The sequence below is a fragment of the Lepidochelys kempii genome, chromosome 1, assembly GCF_965140265.1.
Source record: "Lepidochelys kempii isolate rLepKem1 chromosome 1, rLepKem1.hap2, whole genome shotgun sequence".
Lineage (NCBI taxonomy): Eukaryota > Metazoa > Chordata > Testudines > Cheloniidae > Lepidochelys > Lepidochelys kempii.
The window spans coordinates 19,385,549-19,407,858 of NC_133256.1; the positions used below are offsets into that span (position 1 = coordinate 19,385,549).

Genomic DNA, 22,310 nt, shown 5'->3' on the forward strand with positions numbered 1-22,310 from the left:
TTTTCTTTGTTTGCAATAAACATAATCAGAATTGTAGAGAGGTATGTTTGTGCCCATTTCTCGAATTTTTAAATGTATCCTTTCACTTTCATAGTGGAAAGAAACATTACACAAATAGCCCTATAGGTTACATCTTAAATCTTTTAAAATTGAAATGTAAAATTACATAAGCCATACTGTAAGATCAGTAAGGCATGCTTGGGTCCGCTTTAGTACGCGATTGGTACATTTCTTGGATGGATGAAGGAATGAAGCTGTAGCTTTCTAATGCAGCAACAACTTACTAATGCGTGCTCTGTTGTGATTTATTGTAATAATGGAGAATTCCGATAATGCTTTGAAACATAATATCAACTGATAATTTGCAGTGAATTCCCTATTAGAACTGTATACTGGATCCATGATAATAACCTATATTTAAAACAAATGAATGTCTTTGTCTTTGTTTTGATTGGTAGTGTCTTCACTGGCTGCTCTGGCATGGGGCTGATATAACAGCTTTAGCTATAAGAGACTGGACAGCAGCTCACCTCGCTGCTATCAGAGGTCATGATACTTGTATGCAGGTAAGTGTAAATATTGACATCAAAAGTAAATAGGGCCGATCCTCACTCGTTGTGGAACTGTGACAGTTCACACCAGCTGAGGATTTACTCCAGGGTTCTGAAAAGAAGTGGTAACAAGATTCATACTGTACACCATGGTGGGGTTTTCAAAGCTGCATAGGATATTTAGATGCCAACTGGACATCTGTATCCCTTAGATCAGTGGTTCTCAACCAGGGGTCCGGGGCATCCTGGGGGGGCCGTGAGCAGGTTTCAGGGCGTCCGCCAAACAGGGCCAGCATTAGACTTGCTGGGGCCCAGGTCAGAAAGCTAAAGCCCCGCCGCATGGGGCTGAAGCCTGAGGCCTTGAGCCCCACCACCTGGGACTGAAGCCAATGCCTGAGCAGCTTAGCTTCATGGGGGCTGCTGTGGCATAGGGCCCCAGGCAAATTGCCCTGCTTGCTACCCCCTAATGCAGGCCCTGGCTTTTATATGCAGAAAACCAGTTGTTGTGCCATAGTTGGGCCATGGCGTTTTTATAGCATGTTGGGGGGACCTCAGAAAGAAAAAAGTTGAGAACCCCTACCTTAGATAGCTTTGGAAACTTCAGCTAGATATTTTCAGAATTAGAAACATTTCTGATTATAAATAATACACAAGATAGATCTACCTATACATTATTATTATGTTCTTTATTGTTTGTACAGTGACAGTGCCTAGAAGCCCCAGTCAGGGACCAGGACCCCATTATATTAGCTGCTGTACAAACCCAGAATGCAAAGATGGTCTCTACCCCGAAGAGCTTATGATCTATGTGTAAGGCAAGAGACAACAGATGGATATAAGACAGAGAGATGGGACAGCACAATATACTGCATTCATTGCTATGAGAGAAGACAACATCCATGTACTTATTTAATACTCCTTCCTACTTCACCCAGAAGTTACCCTGCTGACAGTATAAAGTAATCCTCCCAGGCGACATTTGCTATTTAATTTTGTAAACTGAATTTCTGCTTTGTATTTATTTAGGCCCTTGTAATGAATGGAGTAAACTTAACAGCTCAAGATGACCGAGGATGCACTCCATCACACCTAGCTGCAGCCCATGGACAATCATACACTTTACAAACCATACTCCGGAGTGGAATGGTGAGGAAATTTTATCTTCTGCGGGGATTTTTTTTTCTTTTTTTGAGAAATGGTACACTTGCATTATACCATTACAACTCCCTACAGGAGGGCCAAATCATGGTATACTGTTGCAAACAAAAACGTCCATTGATTTGATGGGACTTAGGACTGTAGGATTTGACCTGTAGTTTAGTTATTGTGTGTGTGCTATTGGTGAGAGCATACTAGTTTAAATTAATGTTAGTTATTTATTATGAGGCACATAAGGAAAATGATCCAAGAATTTAGAGAGAATGAATACTTTGGAAAAGTAGAACATTTCATTAGCTGATAGTGACTTAGTTAAATAGAGATCAGAAGCTTTTATTATCATGATCTTTTTCAATCATAATATTTTTTAGCTTTAAAAAGCAAATTTATATCTAACATATAGTGAGCAGCAACATGGCCAGAGTATGTCAAAAATGTTATATATATAATGTGTGTGTATGTGTTTTAATTTTTTAAATAAAACCAAAAAACGTAGGGGAAAGTATGTATCTATATGCCTATAAATGGGAATCATTTGTTCATAGCATCTTTATTTAAAGTAACTTAAAAGTAATATAGGTTTTTATAACTGATTTGGTTACCTACTATAAATTCCTGATTTCTGTTTACAAATGTAATCTCTGATGTACATGTTGTTTCCAATGAAACATATAGGAACTAAATAAATGAACCTGCTGCTTTCATTCTAGGATGCAAATGTTTCAGATAAGAATGACTGGAAACCAGTTCATTATGCTGCTTTTCATGGCCGCTTGGGTTGTTTGCAGCTTCTTATTAGATGGGGAGCTACTATAAATGACGTGGATAACAATGGAAATCTTCCAGGTACCTTGGGGAAAAAGAAGTCTACAGCTCTAACTTTTGGCTTTTAGTTGCTCTGTTATGTGAATATTTAGCAAATGACAAGTCATATACACGGGCAATATTTGCTAACAGATTTCACAAAGTTGCCACAGTTATCTTCCAAGAATTGGGGGAATTTATGTTATCCATAACGCTGATGCATGGTAACTGTTAGCTAATGCTGACTTCTTTTTATGGCAATCAGTGATGAGTTTCATCAGATACATTCTATGGCACTTTCTCATTCCTGTATCCCAAGTTGCAACTATTGGGCCATATTCTGAACTTGGTGGCACTGGAATAAGTCTGGAGTACTCCAGTGTTTTATTTGGAGTTATTTCAGATTTACATTTGACTGAGATCAGATTCTGGATCATCTGATTTTGTCCTAATTCTGTCTCTTCCCCATCCCTGCCTCTTCATCCAAGTCCCATTCTCATCACATACAAAGTTTCAGTCTCCATTTCTCAGTTGTCTCATCCTAGTCCCAGTCTCCTTGCCCAGCAGGTCCTAGGACTTGTCCAGATGAACATTTAATGCACAGCATGCTGGGGTGTAAATCTGCATCGCACTAGCATGTTGCATACTAACTTCCCATATGGACTCTGCTGCTGCGCACTAAAAATTCCTGAGTGCACTATGAGCTACTCTGCTTTGAAACAGAAGTAGATCAAAGTGCACTAGGAACTTTTAGTGCATGGTGGCAGGGTCCACATGGACAGTTAGTGCATGGCAGGCAAGTGTGAGGTAGATTTACGCTCCATCTTGTCACGCACTATTTGTCTAAAAAAGCCCCTAGTCTCACTCCTCCAGAATACCTGTCCCAGTCTCCCCACAATGTCCAGTCCCCTTGTCCAGCTGGTCCCAGTCTTCCATCACCTGGTCTTCCCCTGATCTGTCTCTCTCTCCACCCAAACCTCCACTCACTACTCCACACACATTCCCACTGGCTCCTTGCTCCTAGCCCCAGTCTCCCTCCCCAGGCTTCTCATCAAATATCAGTGTCATCCCCTGCCAGCTCCTTTTCCCAGTCTCTTGGCCCAGCCAATCTTTGTCTCCCCTCCCAGGCTCCTTGTCCCAGTCTACTCCTCCTGCCTTTCTCCACATCTGGTTCTTGTCCCCTCTGCATTGAATCAGGCAGCTTCTTCCTGTATATTGCCTTGGCCCAATGATGGGGAGTCACTGAGACCACAGGAGAAACAGTCTTTCAGTTCTCAGTTCACGTATCTGGACCCAGAATCAGCATGACCTGCAGCAGATGCAGGGAAAGTCCTGCTCAGTCCTGGATTGGAGCATGCCCAGTACGGACAGAATCTTCAGGGAATTTAGCTTCTAAAATCTAAGAAGTCTCTACTGAGCATGTGCAAATTGCGATTTTTTTAAAGGCTTATAACTTGGCCAAATTCGGGGGGGGGGAGAAGGGGCTAGAACAAGGTAAGGATGGCAAAAGGCATATCCCTGACACAAAGGCCACGGGCCTGCCTAATTTCAAATCCCTGCTCCAAAGTGTGCGAGTTATAGACCTTTTCAAAGAAAACCTTAACAGACTTTTTTAAATGGGCAAAACAACATAATTTGGCTGAAATTAAATGACAACAACAAAAAGTCAGCCTGAGGCAGATGCCTGGCATGGAAAATTTCAGCCTAAATGGTTAAAGTTTGGCAAAGTTATAAGCAACTGAAAACAGGATCTTATAATAAGAAGTATCGGGCCACCTTGATAATAGGGAATCGGCAGTGCTACCAGCCCTACCTACAATATAATGGCTCCTTTGAATTCACCTCTTCCTGGGAAACTCTGCATCTGCTTGGGTGAAATCCTGACTCCACTGAAGCCAATGGCAAAATTCTCATTGACTTCAACGGAGCCATGATTTCACCCCTTGAATTCTGGCCTTATGCAGCAGGCTTTTTTACTGCAGAGCCTCATAGAATTTGCATGGAGTGGAAGGCTGTGCATAGTTTGTTAGATAGTTCCTTTAGTTTACACATGGCAAGAATTTACTTATATGAAATACATTAGTGGTGCTTGAACTGGATATAATGTTTTAGCTATTACAAGGGTAATAGAATTCTTAATTGAAGAGAAACCATTTTTCTTTACAATAATGGACTTTACAGTGAAATATTCCATCTTTCTGTCAGTAGCATATCAACCATATTATACAGAATGTTTTCATGCAGTGACATTAGGTAACTAGTAAGTTTTTATTTGACATTCAGTTCCTCCTTCCCCTTTCCCACTGATGGGAATGGAAAACATGACAGTTTATAATGCAATGAGCATATTTTTTGCACTTCCATAGCTCATTTCATTATGGCTGCCAGCGCTCTTTATAAACATTAAATATTTAAGCCGTACAGTACCCTGTAACATCAGCAAGGTAACATGTAACCCACCATTACAAAGGAGCCACCTTTGGGGTAGAATGTAGCAGCTGCTGTACACAGCAATACTATACAACAATCCAGGACAGAAAAGGAAGAGGAATTCTGTATAGAAATGAAATTATAGGGGAATTTATGATTTTGTATTTAAAAAAAAGATATGAAATTAGATTAATCTTCTGCTTGTTGTAAATAACTGCACTATGTATGTCAAATATAAATAAGGTGAATTAAGCTCACACTTTGGAGCAGGTTTGAAGCTGCTGAGAAGCTGCTTTCTGGACTGGTGAGATATTAATCCTCACATTTATGTATTGTGCTGTTTTGTCTTTGCCTAATAAAACCTGAATAACCCTTGGTTATCTGACATCTGATCAATAGTCTAAATCAGACTCTAACAGTGGGCTGAACAGTAACAACAATTTAGCTAAGTAGCTCTTCATTTGGCAGGTGGCTGTGCTCAGGTTTAATATTGCCATGTTCTTCCTTTGTGCAATAGCTCATCTGGCAGCAATGGAGGGCCACCTGCATTGTTTTAAGTTCTTGGTTAGTAAAATGGCCAGTGTGTCTCACACCTTGAAAGCCAGGAATGACCATGGGGAGACCCCAAAGGACTTGGCACAGAGATTCTATAAGGATAATATTGTACAGTACATCGACAGCGTGGAACATGAGAGAGATCATCCAGAAGAACAGGAAAGTGAGTAGGTGCCTGAAAAGCTTCTGAGATACTAGCTTGTAAAACAGAAAATGCCACAATGCAACAATAACTCTGTAGAAATGAGGGATACAAATGACCTGGGCAGCAGGTGATTCTAACTTTCAAGTGGAACTGTGTATAAGCAGTGTGAGAAACAGCTGAAGCTTCCGATAGTTGTTAACTTTATTTACATGTGTGTCATGTCTCCGATTTTCTCATAATGAAAACAAAACAGCAACACTATACTATGCAGTCCTTTTGCTTTAGTTATACAAAGCTGTTCATATTCCTTTTACAATCTGACACATATTCCAATGTCCACAAATTTCCAGGCAGTTACATATTTAGGACAAGATTTTGGTTCCCTTATTCATTTTGAGTTATACCTTACTCTGGCAATAGTCCCACTGAAATCAATAGGACTACTTGATAAGTAAGTATTATTCAAGAGAAAGGATAGCAGAAGCTTGCCCATTATGATTATTCTGAAGGGAAGACTTGCTCGATTTTTCAAGCACTCATTCCATATCTATTAGTCTTTTCTTAGTATTAATCATATCAACTAACAAGAAAAATCAAAGTGCCTCAATGGATAATTTTTCCACCAAGAAAAATTAATACATTGTATATCCTACCTAGGACCATTGACTTGAAAATAAGGAGACAGCTTCAGTTCCCAGCATTATTAGTCCATTAACTTTCAACCAAAGGTATATTTATTACTACAGAAATATGAAGTGAATCTCCTCTCTGTAAAATTATATAAGATGCCTGTAGCCAGTAGCCAAGACATGCTTAATGAAGCCTGTGATGATAATGCTATGTTCTGCAGCCGTGTTTCAACCAATTAAGGGTGCATTAACCTCACTAACAAGTATGACATTTCCATGTTTAAATTATTATTTAGAGAGAGAAACTATGAAAGGTGAGGTGAAAAAATAGCTTGTTTGCCTACTTATTGGAGTTACCGGCATTTACTTGGATTCATGTCTGTTCCATTTTTCAGATTTAGCATTTCCAGGTCATGTTGCTGCCTTCAAAGGGGACTTGGTGACACTTAGAAGATTAGCGGAAAGTGGAATCATCAATATTAATGAGCGGGATGATAAGGGATCCACTCTCATGCACAAAGGTCAGTAATTAGGAACTGTGTTGCAGCTCATTACTGTTTGTTATTGACTTTTCACTTACTTATTTAAGTGGCTGCTCATCAGGTAAGCTCATGAACTACAGCATCTCATTTTCCCAAGAGCTCCAAAGGGCAGCCAGCAGAGATTATGCAGACAAAAATACATATTTGGTGGTTGTCATCCTTTGTATGCATCACAAGTTGAAGTCTAGATTGTTACTGCTGCATCACCAAGGGTAGCAAGATGGTGCAGTGCACTCTCCAATTTCCTAATCATGCATTTCCCCACCATATTTGACCATCTTCATCACTGCCCTTCAGTCACCTTGTAAAGATTGAAGTAAGCCAAATTTCTGCATTGTGGCAGCCACTCTGGCCATTTCAGTCAGCAGCCTGTTAAGCCTAGTCCAGAATCTGCATCCCAGGTTGCAAACAGCTGGATGTAAGTGTGATATATCTGGGTACAATCTAAACTATATGAGCAGCTGTGCCACCCTTGCCCTGCAACCTGGGGTGCCTTACAACGCCTGGATGAAGAAGTTCCCACATGAGCTGCTCACAAAGCCTTCCAGCATGCAAGCCACACCTGAGTGTTCGTGTGTAACTGTGGCCTGCCAGCCACATATGGCTTTCACCAGCCTGGGTTATATTGCAGGGTGACCCCAACACGCTCCCAGTTTTGATTTCCACCCAGGAAATTTCCACCCTCTCCTGGGCAATACAAGTTTATATAAAGTCTGTTATTTCTTTAATATATATACAACTTGCCACTCCAAACGGAGTTTCCCAAAAACTTCAATTTAAACACACTGGATTAGATGAAACAACAGAACAAATGTATTAACTACAAAGAGAGAAATTTTAAGTGAGTACAAGTAATGAGGCATGAAAGTCAGAAATGATTACAAGAAACAAAGTTAAAATGCTGATGCCTAAATTAACAAACTATGTTAAATTCAAAGCACTGTTTTCTCACCACATGCTTTCATCAGTCTCACTGACCAAATTTCTTAGGTTAGGACCCCTTCTCCCTGTATCCAGTGAATGCTTCCTTTGTCGCTTCAGGTGCTGTCAATGAGACATGCAGGGAGAGAGAGTTGGGGTCCTTGAGATATTTGTCCCTCCTTTTTATAGTTTCTGTCCCCCTCTTAAAAAACATTTCCAGCTGAGTACCAGGAGACAAAAAGTCTATGGGAAAGGATGTTCCCTGCTGCTTTTTCCTCACCTGTTTGAGCTTCCTTTGTTTCCCTTCTGGCTTCAGGACTCTGTTTGCCGCTTCAATGCAAATTAAACAGAGCACACATTCCTTTGTTTGAGACAGACCTATTTGCCAACCTCAGTATGGAACTTGTTAACACCATATAGTGGAATCTTATAACTTCACATACAATGTGGACATACACATTTTATCAGGACAATAATGAGCAGCAAATTATGAGTTTTCAAATGATACCTCATAAGGCATACGTTGTACAAAGATTATTACAGTAGTGTGTAGGGTGTGAATATATGGGTACATTCTCCCACAGTAAGTTATATCCATTTTTGGTGGTGCATGCATGCATAGGTGGGAATTGCTAAAAAATGAGAATAATCAAGTTGAAGTCCAAAAAAAATTTAAAATTTTTAAAAAATTCAACAGCTCTAATCTGTTTAGATGTAACTTTTAGAAATATTGTGTATGTAGCTATGGAACTGTACTGTACTGTGAACTGCATCTTTACTTTCTAAGCACTTGAACACTATGGTGATGTGCAATGTACAAAACCACATGATAGACATACGGTAGTACACTGTGGAGGACTATGATGCTGTATGTACAGGGCTATCTAACACATTGCTTTGCAGCAGAGTGATGCAGAAGGTGTGAGCTATTTTTTGCAGTTTGCCTTTAAAGCTCATCCCTCCCCTGTGCAGGGCTGGCCCACGCTGTTTGCTGGAGCCCGGTCCTCCGTGCCCACGCGGGGCTGGCGTCGCTGCTCACTCAAGCCCTACCTGCCCCCCACTCGAGCCCTGCCTCTCCCAATGTGCGGGGCTGGCATCACCACTCCCCCCGCCCTGACATTTTTCTCCACACACCACTTTTTTGGCAAAAGTGGGCATTTGTCCCATTTGCTGCAAGTTGGCAGGAGCAAACGGGGAAAATGCCCACTTTTGCCAAAAAAGTCAGGGTAGCTGGGACAGGGCTTAAAAAAGGGACTGTCCTGGCCAAAACGGAACCCTGTGCTTAGGTCATAGCTGTCTAGGAGGAGCTGCCTATATACTTGTGGAGCTAGAGGGAGGCACAGAGTGGGTTCTGGCTCTAAAAGAGACAGACACCCCAACCAGTACAGTCTACACAAACAAACTTCCATTACACATTTTCCCTTGCAGACCCTGATTCAACAAAGCACTTGGTCTGTTGACTTCCAATGAGACTATTCATGTGCTTAAAGATAAACAAGTGTTTAAGTGGTTTGCTGAATCAGGGTCCTACTCTGTTTGTGTTTTCCTTTCTGTGTCCCCTAGGATTATATTATTGTAAATTGTTCTATATCAATCATAAAATCTGTCACTTTCTTTTAAAAACATATTTAATCTTTTCCAGGAATAATTCTCCAGTCCTACAATGTTTGTTTGTAACTCCTCAGATTGATGCTATCCCTAAGGCAAATGTTTTTCTTCTAATATATACTAAAAAATTACCACTTGCTTGATTCAGATCCATCCCTTTTGCAGCACTGTTAATTATGAGTCAGATGCCCTACTTCTGACATCATATGCTATGTGGGAAGCTAAAAGAGATGGATTTTCCCTTTGATAACTGTCAATGCTGTAGTTCTCAAAGGGAACCAAGCAAAGCTCTCCTCCCCGCACCCTGATGCCAACGTGTTACTTCATAAACAGGAGCAAGAGAAAGTTGTAAATGGTGTTAACATTTCAGGTCAAGTGTTTGTACCAGCTCTAGATGGGTGAAGGAAAGCCAGTATAAGGAGCAAACAGATGGTATCCCATGACATTGATGGCTAGAAAAACTGTGAAAAGAGAGAAATATTGTAGGGATACAAAGCTATGGTTGGGGAGGACCAAAAAGAATGGAACTGCTTGACATTTCACACTCTCTCTCCAAAAGCCTGCCACCCAGATAAAATAAACATGCACGTGGCAGCTATCATTTGGTGCTTTCTCAGAGGTTGTATTGACATTTGAGAAAAGCATTTGCCCAGATCCTGAAAACAATTTAGGTGCCTAACTTATTGAAATTAATGGGAGTTAGGCACCTAAATGCCTTTGAGGATCTGGGCCTAATCATAACCAGGAGGCATAGTAGATAAATAAGGAACCCGTAAGTAGCATAAAATACCGCACCATAGTTTTAGAACATATGGTAGATCTGCAGCTTCATATTATGCTGCATTGCAAGAGCCATGAGCCAGTAACAGAATTCTCTCCCAGGCAATCAAAGCTCTTGTCCATTCAACACTCATCCTTAGGATACTGTATGGAACCTTTAATGGATGCCCAGTGTTACAGAAGCCATAATACTTCACACAGCTGAGAACATACTTGGGGACACCAGATAATAAGGACCAAACTGACCAGCCTGTAGTGGATGAGCTTAGGTAGTGTACCTTCTGGAGTCATCCTAAGATCAAACTCCAGGCTGATAGCTATGGGGCCAGAACTTTCTCCTGACTTCAGTACCGTTGCACCACTTACAGAACTGAGGATCAGCCAATAACATTTACTTTACATAAAAGAGGAAATGAAAATAAAAACAGGCTTATACTCCGGGGTAGCATTTGGCCCATTATAAACTAATATTTCCATCATAGGTTGCTAGTGACATGTATAAACTATACATACTTTAGAGGGTGTCAAGTCATGTTAGGGAAAAGGCATTTTTGAATAAAAGTGTGTATAATTGACTTTAGTACAGTGCTAATAAACAATGGCCACATAAACACCACCCTATACCGTAAACCTACTGACCGCTATTCCTACCTGCATGCCTCCAGCTTTCACCCTGACCACACCACACGATCCATCGTCTACAGCCAAGCTCTGCGATACAACCGCATTTGCTCCAACCCCTCAGACAGAGACAAACACCTACAAGATCTCTGTCAAGCTTTCTTACAACTACAATACCCACCTGCAGAAGTAAAGAAACAGATTGATAGAGCCAGAAGAGTTCCCAGAAGTTACCTACTACAGGACAGGCCTAACAAAGAAAATAACAGAACGCCACTAGCCGTCACCTTCAGCCCCCAACTAAAACCCCTCCAACGCATTATTAAGGATCTACAACCTATCCTAAAGGATGACCCAACACTCTCACAAGTCTTGGGAGACAGGCCAGTCCTTGCCTACAGACAGCCCCGCAACCTGAAGCAAATACTCACCAACAACCACATACCACACAACAGAACCACTAACCCAGGAACTTATCCTTGCAACAAAGCCCGTTGCCAATTGTGCCCACATATCTATTCAGGGGACACCATCACAGGGCCTAATAACATCAGCCACACTATCAGAGGCTCGTTCACCTGCACATCCACCAATGTGATCTATGCCATCATGTGCCAGCAATGCCCCTCTGCCATGTACATTGGTCAAACTGGACAGTCTCTACGTAAAAGAATAAATGGACACAAATCAGATGTCAAGAATTATAACATTCATAAACCAGTCGGAGAACACTTCAATCTCTCTGGTCACGCAATCACAGACATGAAGGTCGCTATCTTAAAACAAAAAAACTTCAAATCCAGACTCCAGCGAGAAACTGCTGAATTGGAATTCATTTGCAAATTGGATACTATTAATTTAGGCTTAAATAGAGACTGGGAGTGGCTAAGTCATTATGCAAGGTAGCCTGTTTCCTCTTGTTTTTTCCTACCCCCCCCCCCCAGATGTTCTGGTTTAACTTGGATTTAAACCTGGAGAATGGTCAGTTTAGATGAGCTATTACCAGCAGGAGAGTGAGTTTGTGTGTGTATGGGGGTGGGGGGGATGTGAGAAAACCTTGATCTATGCAGGAAATAGCCCGACTTGATTATGTAAAGAGTTGTCACTTTGGATGGGCTAGCACCAGCAGGAGAGTGAATTTGTGTGGGGGGGTGGAGGGTGAGAAAACCTGGATTTGTGCTGGAAATGGCCCACCTGTTGATCACTTTAGATAAGCTATTACCAGCAGGACAGTGGGGTGGGAGGAGGTATTGTTTCATGATTTCTGTGTGTATATAAAGTCTGCTGCAGTTTCCACGGTAAACATCTGATGAAGTGAGCTGTAGCTCACGAAAGCTCATGCTCAAATAAATTGGTTAGTCTCTAAGGTGCCACAAGTACTCCTTTTCTTTTTGCGAATACAGACTAACACGGCTGTTCCTCTGAAACCATTCTTTTTCCTTAGCTGCTGGACAAGGACACATAAGCTGCTTGCAATGGTTGATTGATATAGGAGCTGATTGTGACATTACGAATGAAGCTGGAGAGACTCCAAAAGACGTAGCCAAAAGGTAGCAGTTCAGATCTCTGAGCTATAATTTATTTGTATAGGGGCTGATTCTGCACTCACTGCTTTTATACGACTGTAACTCTGTTGAGTTCAGGTAATGTTACTCCTGATATACATTGGTGTAGGTGAGAGCAGAATCAAGCCCATGAATTTCAACTTTGGGTTAACAGCCTTTTGGCTCTATTGGTGTTGCAAAGGGTTTTATTGAGGGTATTTATATTGTAACTAGAGATGGGTCAAATTCTGTATAAGGCGAGGTGAGACCTGTTTAGTTTAGAAAAGAGAAGATTGAGAGGAGACATGATAGAGGTATACAAAATAATGAACACTGCAGAAGACCAGCTGGCCACTCCTGTTTACCTTTAAATATAATACAGGTGCTTATTTGATTCAAATAAAAGGCAAAATAAATCTAAAATAACTAAAAGGAAATACATTTTTGCACAACTTATTAAACTGTGCAATTAACTGCCACCGGATATTACTGAGGCAGAAGTGTAGCCTCATCAAAATGGTGCAAAACCCATTTTAGCTGGCTGCAGCTTGTGCGCTAGAGGTATAGGCTCCCCTGTGTACCTTAAAGTCCCACATCAACTACCACTGAAGTAAATGGGAGTGTGAAGAATGCACGGGAGCTGCTGCTATTTGACATATATTCAAGTGCGTGTGTTCTAATCAGCAGTGGATCTTGGGCTGCTTTTTCAGAGGTGCGTGTGTTTTTCACTGGCTATGAACTATTGACTGTGTTGTGCAGATTCGCCCAGTTGGCAGCTGCGGAGCTTTTGAGACGGGCAATGGGAGACGATTCTGATGAAGAAATAGATGACAATGATGAAAGGTTTTTCGACAGACATGGTGTGGAAGGGAGCACAGACACCACGGAAGATTTCATTCCAGATGAAGCAAAAAAAAGAGACGCCCGCAGTAAGTTCTCTCTCTCTTTACTGATTCTTCTCTTGAATAGGTGGGAAGGAATGAGAATCCTAGAACAAAATACTTTTAGTTGCAGAGTTTCTCCCTACTGCTGCAGAATCTTTTGTCAGTACCAATGAGCTTTAAAATAAATTGTGGAAATCAAGAAAAATATTTTAATCATGGAAGGATCTGGTCCAAGAGGTAACTATAACAGGACCGCTTGGAAATAGTGACCATAATATGATAACATTTAACATTCCTGTGGTGGGAAGAACACCTCAGCAGTCCAACACTGTGGCATTTAATTTCAGAACGGGGAACTATGCAAAAATGAGGAGGTTAGAAATTAAAAGGTACAGTGACTAGAGTGAAATCCCTGCAAGCTGCGTGGACACTTTTCAAAGACACCATAATAGAGGCTCAACTTAAATGTATACCCCACATTAAAAAACACAGTAAAAGAGCTAAAAAAGAGCAACCATGGCTTAACAGTGAGAGATAAAAAGGCATCTTTTTAAAAAGTGGAAGTCAAATCCTAGTGAGGTAAATAGAAAGGAGCATAAACACTGCCAAATTACATGTAAAAATGTAATAAGAAAAGCCAAAAAGGAGTTTGAAGAACAGATAGCCAAAACCTCAGAAGGTAATAACAAAATGTTTTTTAAGTACATCAGAAGCAGGAAGCCTGCTAAATAACCAGTGGGGCCCCTGGACGATTGAGGTACAGAAGGAGCACTTAAAGATGATAAAGTCATTGTGGAGAAACTAAAAGAATTCTTTGCTTCAGTCTTCACAGCTGAGGATGTTAGGGAGATTCCCAAACCTGAGCTGTCTTTTGTAGGTGACAAATCTGAGGAATTGTCACAAATTGAAGTGTCACTTGAGGACGTTTTGGAATTAATTGAGAAACTTAACAATAACAAGACACTGGGACCAGATGGCATTCACCCAAGAGTTCTGAAAGAATTCAAACGTGAAATTGCGGAACTATTAACTATGGTTTGTAACCTGTCCTTTAAATCAGCTTCTGTACCCAGTGACTGGAAGATAGTTAATGTAGCGCCAATATTTAAAAAGGTCTCTAGAGGTGATCCTGGCAATTACAGATCGGTAAGTCTAACGTCAGTACCGGGCAAATTAGTTGAAACAATAGTAAAGAATAAAATTGTCAGACACATAGAAGAACATAAATTGTTGGGCAAAAGTCAACATGGTTTATGTAAAGGGAAATCATGTCTTACTAATCTATTAGAGTTCCTTGAGGGGGTCAACAAACATGTGGACAAGGGAGATCCAGTGGACATAGTGTACTTAGATTTCCAGAAAGCCTTTGACAAGGTCCCTCACCAAAGGCTCTTACTTAAATTAAGTTGTCATGGGATAAGAGGGAAGATCCTTTCATGGACTGAGAACTGGTTAAAAGACAGGGAGCAAAGGGTAGGAATAAATGGTACATTTTCAGAATGGAGAGGGGTAACTAGTGGTGTTCCCCAAGGGTCAGTCCTAGGACCAATCCTATTCAACTTATTCATAAATGATCTGTAGACAGGGATAAACAGTGAGGTGGCAAAGTTTGCAGCTGATACTAAACTGCTCAAGATAGTTGAGAACAAAGCAGACTGTGAGGAACTTCAAAAAGATCTCCCAAAACTAAGTGATTGGGCAACAAAATGGCAAATGAAATTTAATGTGGATAAATGTAAAGTAATGCACACTGGAAAAAAATAACCCCAACTATATATACAATATGATGGGGGCTAATTTAGCTGCAACTAATCAGGAGAAAGATCTTGGAGTCGTCATTGATAGTTCTCTGAAGACGTCCATGCAGTGTGCAGTGGCAGTCGAAAAAGCAAATGGGATGTTAGGAATCATTAAAAAAGGGATAGAGAATAAGGTGGAGAATATCTTATTGCCCTTATATATATCCATGGTAGGCCCACATCTTGAATATTGTGTACAGATGTGGTCCCCTCATCTCAAAAAAGATATACTGGCATTAGAAAAGGTTCAGAAAAGGGCAACTAAAATGATTAGGGGTTTGGAATGAGTCCCATATGAGGAGAGATTAAAGAGGCTAGGACTTTTCGGCTCGGAAAGGAGGAGACTAAGGGGGGGATATGATAGAGGTATATAAAATCATGAGTGATGTGGAGAAAGTGAATAAGGAAAAGTTATTTACTTTTGTTCCCATAATATAAGAACTAGGGGCCACCAAATGAAATTAATGGGCAGCAGGTTTAAAACAAATAAAAGGAAGTTCTTCTTCACACAGTGCACAGTCAACCTGTGGAACTCCTTGCCTGAGGAGGTTGTGAAGGCTAGGACTATAACAGGGTTTAAAAGAGAATTGGATAAATTCATGGAGGTTAAGTCCATTAATGGCTATTAGCCAGGATGGGTAAGGAATGGTGTCCCTAGCCTCTGTTTGTCAGAGGGTGGAGATGGATGGCAGGAGAGAGATCACTAGATCATTACCTGTTAGGTTCACTCCCTCTGGGGCACCTGGCATTGGCCACTGTCGGCTGACAGGATACTGGGCTGGATGGACCTCTGGTCTGACCCAGTATGGCCATTCTTATGTTCTTAAGTTAGAACAGAAGATAATTTAGGTCAATCTAGTCCATCTCTGGAAAGCCAGCACAGGATTGTTCCTTACAGTATTTTTTTGAGTGATGTGTCTGATGTAGTTTTAAATCTATTCAGTAATGGTGATTCTGCTACTTTCTTTGGGAGATTGTTCCACAGTCTAATAGAGCCCACTGCGAAAAAACATCTCCCAACCTTCAGAAAACCCAGCTTCTTCACGCACATCCTCATGTTAGCTACCCAGTCTGCTACCCAGTTAGCTGTCTGTCTTGCAGTCAGAGCCTACCAAAAGATTGAAAAACTTCGGCAACTTCTAGAAATTGCCTACAGCAACTACAAACAGCTGGGAGGAATAACTGTAGAGGAGAGGAAGAAGAAGAAAGAAGAAAGGGAGGCTGAAAAGTAAGATTCAATTAACTCTGTAATGTTTGTAAAATCTGTGGGGATCCATGGATGCAAGGAGCTAGATGAATGCAATGTATTAGTGTTACTTAATATTGTATTTATTTATTATGTTTCAAATGCAGAACCTATGGTTAAGAACTTAGATGGCTACTAGGTCTAAAAAACCTCAGCAAAGGCATACTTGGGCTTCTAGCCACTTCCATAATGTTTACCTGATTCCCCGGTGTCTCATTACTATACAGAAGTGTTCCGTTAAATGGTTTAAAGGAAGTGCAATATTGTCTTGCTATGATTTTGGAATATTAAATGGCGGTGTCACTTTTTGTAGGTTATTTCAACTTCCTCCTGGACACCTGGCTACTTACCGTTGTCCAAGGCCCAGAGTCTTAAAGGTAGTTACGTATGGCTCCACTCAGTGTCATTGTCAAAAGTGATGTGGGCACTTAGGATCCTATGTCCCAGGTGAAAAGCAGTACCTAAATACCTTTAAAATCTGGGCCTGAATCCCTGCAGATCCACTGTCCCACTCTCTCTCTCTCTGTTACAGTCTGTTGGCATCCCCGAACCAATGCCTCTTGTTAGTCACTGATAAAAGGTGCGTGTTTGGGAAAGAACTGACTTACAGCGGGATAGCAGATGGACAGCAGGGCTGGCAGAGACTCTGTTGCTTTGGGGGGAGCAAAAGATGTCACCAGTGGGATTAAAAGTATTAACTTAAAACTTTAAAGGATATGACTCAACGGACTGCTAACAGGGTCCCTTTCAGCTCTAAGTCAGTGTTCAAATCCATCCATCCCAGATTGGTAGTGAGCGAAAAGGCATGACTATCTTGTTTGGCTTGTGAAAAATGAATTTGTATTTTCAGTCCAGTTGCATCCACATCACAAAAGCCGCCATTACAACTGGCACTGATTGGCTCCTTTACTGACAATATCTGCAGAGTAACCAAGGACTGAATGGGCATATGGAGACTATACTGTCTCCATACAAAGGATTCCTCCATGGATATTTCAAGACATGCTGGCCGAGCAGTGCGGTGAAAGCTTGCCCTTGCTATTGCCTCCATGGCCAGTGACCTTTATTCTCGAGGGCTGTTAATTCCTGGCTTTTCTAAATTCACTCCAATGGCTTTTCAGTGCCCACTCGCACATTTTAAAATGTTTTGTTTTATAAATAGTTGGGGTGAAATAGACAAGCAAAGGAGCCACTCAGGACATATTTCAGGACATAGTTCCCCCTTGTCAGCATATAGACTTGGCAACAATCTGGCTCCTTCTGTTCAACACTTGTCAGCAAGGCACTTGGCATCAGGATACCTGCCCCAAGTTCCCAGCCCCAAATATCATAGTGGCAGAGCAAGTCACTTATGGCCTGATTTTCAGACATGCTGAGTATCTGCACTTCACTTGATTTCAGTGGGAACTGTGGATGCTCAGCATACCTGACAGGCAGGCAAACTCTCAGTGCTTTCTTCTGTAAAATGGGGATAATACTTACTATATTTCTTCCCTGTTTAAATTTACAGAGCCTGTGTGTTTCTAACGTACACCAGTGTGATTGTGTTGATTCATGGTTGCGTGAGGGAGAACAGACTCAGACCGGATGTTTCAGTTTGACATTAGACAGCTGGTCACAGTAAGAATGACAGGATATGAAATGTGAATGTCTAAACTGAAAAAGGGATTGCTTAGTAGCTCTTGCTGCAGCTTCACCCATAGTAAACCACATGCACATTTTGGTTCATCTTTGAATCTCTTCCTTCATTTGGGATTTAGCTTTAGACTTGGAAACAGTTTAAGGGAACCATCTACTGCCATGCAAGGTCTGCCACCTGAGCGCCCATTGTTTAAGGAACCTGTTTGGAAGAACCTTCACCATTTTGTATGAACCTTTTGGTTCTGCAGTTATTTTTCTTGTCCTGTTAGTTGTGGCCAGGAGCTGAGCATGTAGCCTGGCAGGTACTTCTAAGGCTCCCAAACTTTTTACTAAGACAACCCATCAACGGCATTTTGTCCCTTTTGGGGACCCATCATTACCCGTTTCTCTCCCACCACAGCCTAGCCTCCAAGGCCTCTGCTCGACTTCCCCCAGGCCCACCTGTTTCTGCAGTCCCCCTCTCCCTGCAGCTGGGCTGTGATTGCTACCAGGCTGCTGACTATCCACTCGCTTCCTCCCTGCTGTTGCTGCTCAGGGGAAGTGAGAGCAGTGGGATGCGGGCAGCTGTGCAGAGGAAGTGGCCAAAGCCAATGATAGGACAGTCAACAGCCTATCCCTGCCTGTGCGTGCCTTGGAGGCACTTCCTCCACGCTCCTGCTGCCCAGTCCCACTCCCCACGCAAAATGAGAGCACACGGGGAGAGCAACACCTAGACCAGGGGTGGCCAAACTGTGGCTCTTTTACTGTTAAAGTGTGGCTCACAGAGCCACCCCATGCACCCCCAATTCTCCACCTACCAGACCTGGGGGGCGGGGGGAGCTTGGGACCTTTGCCTTGCAGTGGGGTGGTGGGGTAGGGGCTTCTGCTGAGTGGAGAGGTGGGGCTCGGGCTTCTGCCCCATGGGGTGCACGTGCTGGGGCTTGGTACTTCAGCTGCTGCGGGGCTGAGGTCCCAAACCCCGGCAGGCACACCCCAGCTCTCGAACTTCTGAAGATTTGTTGTATGCAGCTCCGAGGGTCAGGAAGTTTGGCCACTCCTGACCTAGACCCTTCCTGCAACCTACTGTTTGGGTAACACTGCTTTACAGGCTGTCAGGTCTGCTCCAGTGTGTGGGATGATGTTGCCCTCTAGTGGTTGGTCTATGTTGAGTATAAACTTTAGTACTAGTCTGCTGCCAACGAAGGGTTATTGTCCTTCTGCTCGGGCCTGTGATGACAGCCGATGGTTCTGAGTGACTTATCACCCATGAACGTGATTTAGTCTTTACGTATGTAACCCTTCTGTCAGGTGGTGTTGATAGCAACAAGGGCCAGGTTCAATGCCAAGGCATTTCTCCTAACAACAGAAAATAGAACCGGCTTGAGCCCCCACCCAGCAATCTGGAAAACCAACCAGAACCCCCAGCTGCCTCTAAGCGTCAGTACTTCCCCTCTCACAAGCACTGAGTCTGTGTATCGCAAAGAAAATTTTTAATAAAAAGGGAAAAGGAACCCAGCATTACTTTGAGAAAACCCCACAGCCACGATTCAAAACCCCAGGACCATGGGCAAACACCCACCCCAGACTACGTTGGGCAGTGTCCTTTGCTTCAGTCTCTCACCTTGTGGTGTGAAAGTCTGACATCCAAATGTTCCTCTAACATGCCACTGTCCTCTCCCTCCACTGCACCCCACTCACAGTTGCTGTCCTTGGTCAGCAAAGATCCAGAGTTCAGGGGTGTGTTCATGTGAGTTCACCTCCCATCCCGAGATGGGGCGAGGGGAAGATATGGAGCGATGTCTCTGTGCTGACATCGCCGCGGTTCACTCTGCTGTCATTGCTGGCTGCTGTTGGCTGCTCTCTGACCCCACTGTCAATCTCTGCCTCTGCTGGCCGCTGTTCTTCTGCCTCTTCACGTTCTGAAGTTCCACCACTTAACCCAGCTCTCCATGATGTCAGCAGGTAGCGGGGAATCTCACTGCTAGAGCAGGCTGTCCAGTCTCTTTCACCACACCATTGTCCCACACCAGATCTAAGGCTATGTCTAGACTATCACTTGTATTGGCAAAACTTATGTCGCTCAAGGGTGTGGAAAAAACATCCCTTGAGCAACATAAGTTTCGCCAGCATAAGTGGTACTATACACAGCGCTGTGTTGGTAGGAGAGCTTCTCCTGCTGACGTAGCTACCATGGGGGTGGTTTTATTATGTCAACAGGAGAGCTCTTTCTCGTTGGCACAGAGCAGCTACAGGAGAGATCTGACAGCGGTGCACCTGCATCAGCACAGCTGTGATGCTGTAGGCTCTCTAGCATAGACATAGCCTAAGTGATTTCAGCTCCAGTGATTACAGAACAAAACAAGGTTCTCAACTGAGTCTAATCAGTTCTGTCTTTAAACAGTGGAGAGATGAGAGGAGGGTCAACTGGTGTCTAAAACTCCTGAGGCAGAGCCAACACCGCCAGGTAGAAACACCTCTCCCTACTCTCTCTCCACTTCACTGGGGTTTATCCCTACCCCCTGCTTAACGAGTGAGGTTCAATTTAGGGTGACCCCCTCAATCAGGGGCAGGTTAAGTACAGTTCTGATGCCCTTTACTCGTACAATAAGAATAACAACATTTCATTACTCCTGGTTTCAATACGTCAATGCTTTAACAGAGGCAATATCGTATTGCCTCTATGTAAATCCATGGTACGCTCACATCTTGAATACTGCGTGCAGATGTGGTCATCCCACCTCAAAAAAGATATATTGGAATTGGAAAAGGTTCAGGAAAGGGCAACAAAAATGATTAGGGGTATGGAATAGCTTTCATCTGAGAGATTAATAAGACTGGGACTTCTTAGCTTGCAAAAGAGACAACTAAGGGGGGATATGATACAGGTCTATAAAATCATGACTGGTGTGGAGAAAGTAAATAAGGAAGTGTTATTTACTCCATCTCATAACACAAGAACCAGGGGTCACCAAATGAAATTAAGAGGCAGGAGGTTTAAAACAAACAAAAGGAAGTATTTTTTCACACAATGCACAGTCAACCTGTGGAACTCTTTGCCAGAGGCTGTTGTGAAGGCCAAGACTATAACAGGATTCAAAAAACCAACAAACCAGCCAACCTAGATAAGTTCCTAGAGGATAGGTCCATCAATGGCTATTAGCCAGGATGGGTAGAGATGCAAAACCATGCTCTGAAATGTCCCTAGTCTCTGTTTGCCAGAAGCTGGGAATTGGAACAGGGGATGGATCACTTGATGACTACCTGTTCTGTTCATACCCTCAGAAGCACCTGGAATTGGCCACCGTCAGAAGACAGGAAACTGGGCTAGATGGACCGCTGGTCTGACCCAGTATGGCCGATCTTATGTAAAGTGATTTGTAACTCATCACCAGTTAAAATTGATCACTTTGGCAAAGCAGCTCCATCGGCTGCATTCCTAGTTGGAATAGGTGTGTTTACGTAAATACGGTCCGTTCCTCAAGTCTTCTCCCCACAGCTCATCACTAGATGTCAGGGAAGAGTTCATTCAGACCCTGCTTACATCTATGTAGACCGGGCTTGTTACAGCAGCAAAGAGCTTCTCTCTCTTCTCCCCACCTAGTGCAGTAGCTGAGCAGGATTCCAATTTAGAGTTCTCCAGGGTGCGAGGTCATGCACTGGCTAATTGTGTAGTTTTTCCTCCATAGTCCCAAAGAGATTTCACACTCATTGGAGCAGGGAGCATGTCTCCATTAAACTCTTTTACAACACAGAACACACTATTAGTGCTTAAATAATCATCTTAGCTGATAAAAGGCCACCAAAGTTTGGAATATGGCCTTCCTGTACTTATGCTAGTGTTAGCAGCAGGTGCTGGGGACCCAGTACTCCTTTCTGGAGCAGCAGGAAGGGCAGTTCCAGGTGTATCACCCCCAGGCCTCCATAAGCTATCTTGCCTTGTAGCATCAGGATAGTGCCTGGACCCTCCTTTTGGGCCACCACAGAGTAACAGAGACAGGAGCTGACATGGTTAACAGCATTTCATCAGAGTTGGCTTGCCTGATTTTTGCGTTTGGCAGGATGGTTAGAGAACTGGAGGCCCAGCTGGAATACGAGCGAGTCCGTCGAGAGAAGCTGGAGCGTCAGCTAGATGAATACCGAGCAGAGACAAGCCACCTTAAAGAGTGTCTGGAGAAACTGCAGCTCACACCCACCATCTCAGGGATGAGTGTCTGCCCTCAGGTGACTGCTTTGGGGAACGTGTGAAAAACAACATGAAAAGGTATAAGGTTCATTAGCAACATATAGCTCCGTTGCTGCAAAGACACCAGCAGCATCTGTTGTGTCCACCTGGGTCAGCATCTCCGAAGAGCAAAGAGGATGCTCAGACAGAAAGGATTGCTCTTCCTTACAGCCACCACTTGTAGCCGGACAAGTGCACAGCTGACTTCCTTGATGTTAGTATTGGCCATAGGCCTGGACCCAACCCCCTAG

At 42.8% G+C, this 22,310-nt stretch overlaps 1 protein-coding gene across 2 annotated transcripts in view; it reads left to right on the forward strand.

The window, feature by feature from the left end:
- Window positions 1–22,310, forward strand: part of ANKRD42 (ankyrin repeat domain 42) — a 41,868-nt gene that overhangs the window by 15,339 nt on the left and 4,219 nt on the right. For both annotated transcript variants that reach the window (XM_073317214.1, XM_073317121.1), the window contains 9 exons: window positions 459–566; window positions 1,578–1,697; window positions 2,420–2,555; window positions 5,461–5,661; window positions 6,668–6,793; window positions 12,189–12,294; window positions 13,048–13,217; window positions 16,073–16,199; window positions 21,896–22,058. In XM_073317214.1, the coding sequence (XP_073173315.1) occupies window positions 459–566; window positions 1,578–1,697; window positions 2,420–2,555; window positions 5,461–5,661; window positions 6,668–6,793; window positions 12,189–12,294; window positions 13,048–13,217; window positions 16,073–16,199; window positions 21,896–22,058 (1,257 nt within the window). The remainder of the gene's footprint in view (window positions 1–458; window positions 567–1,577; window positions 1,698–2,419; window positions 2,556–5,460; window positions 5,662–6,667; window positions 6,794–12,188; window positions 12,295–13,047; window positions 13,218–16,072; window positions 16,200–21,895; window positions 22,059–22,310) is intronic.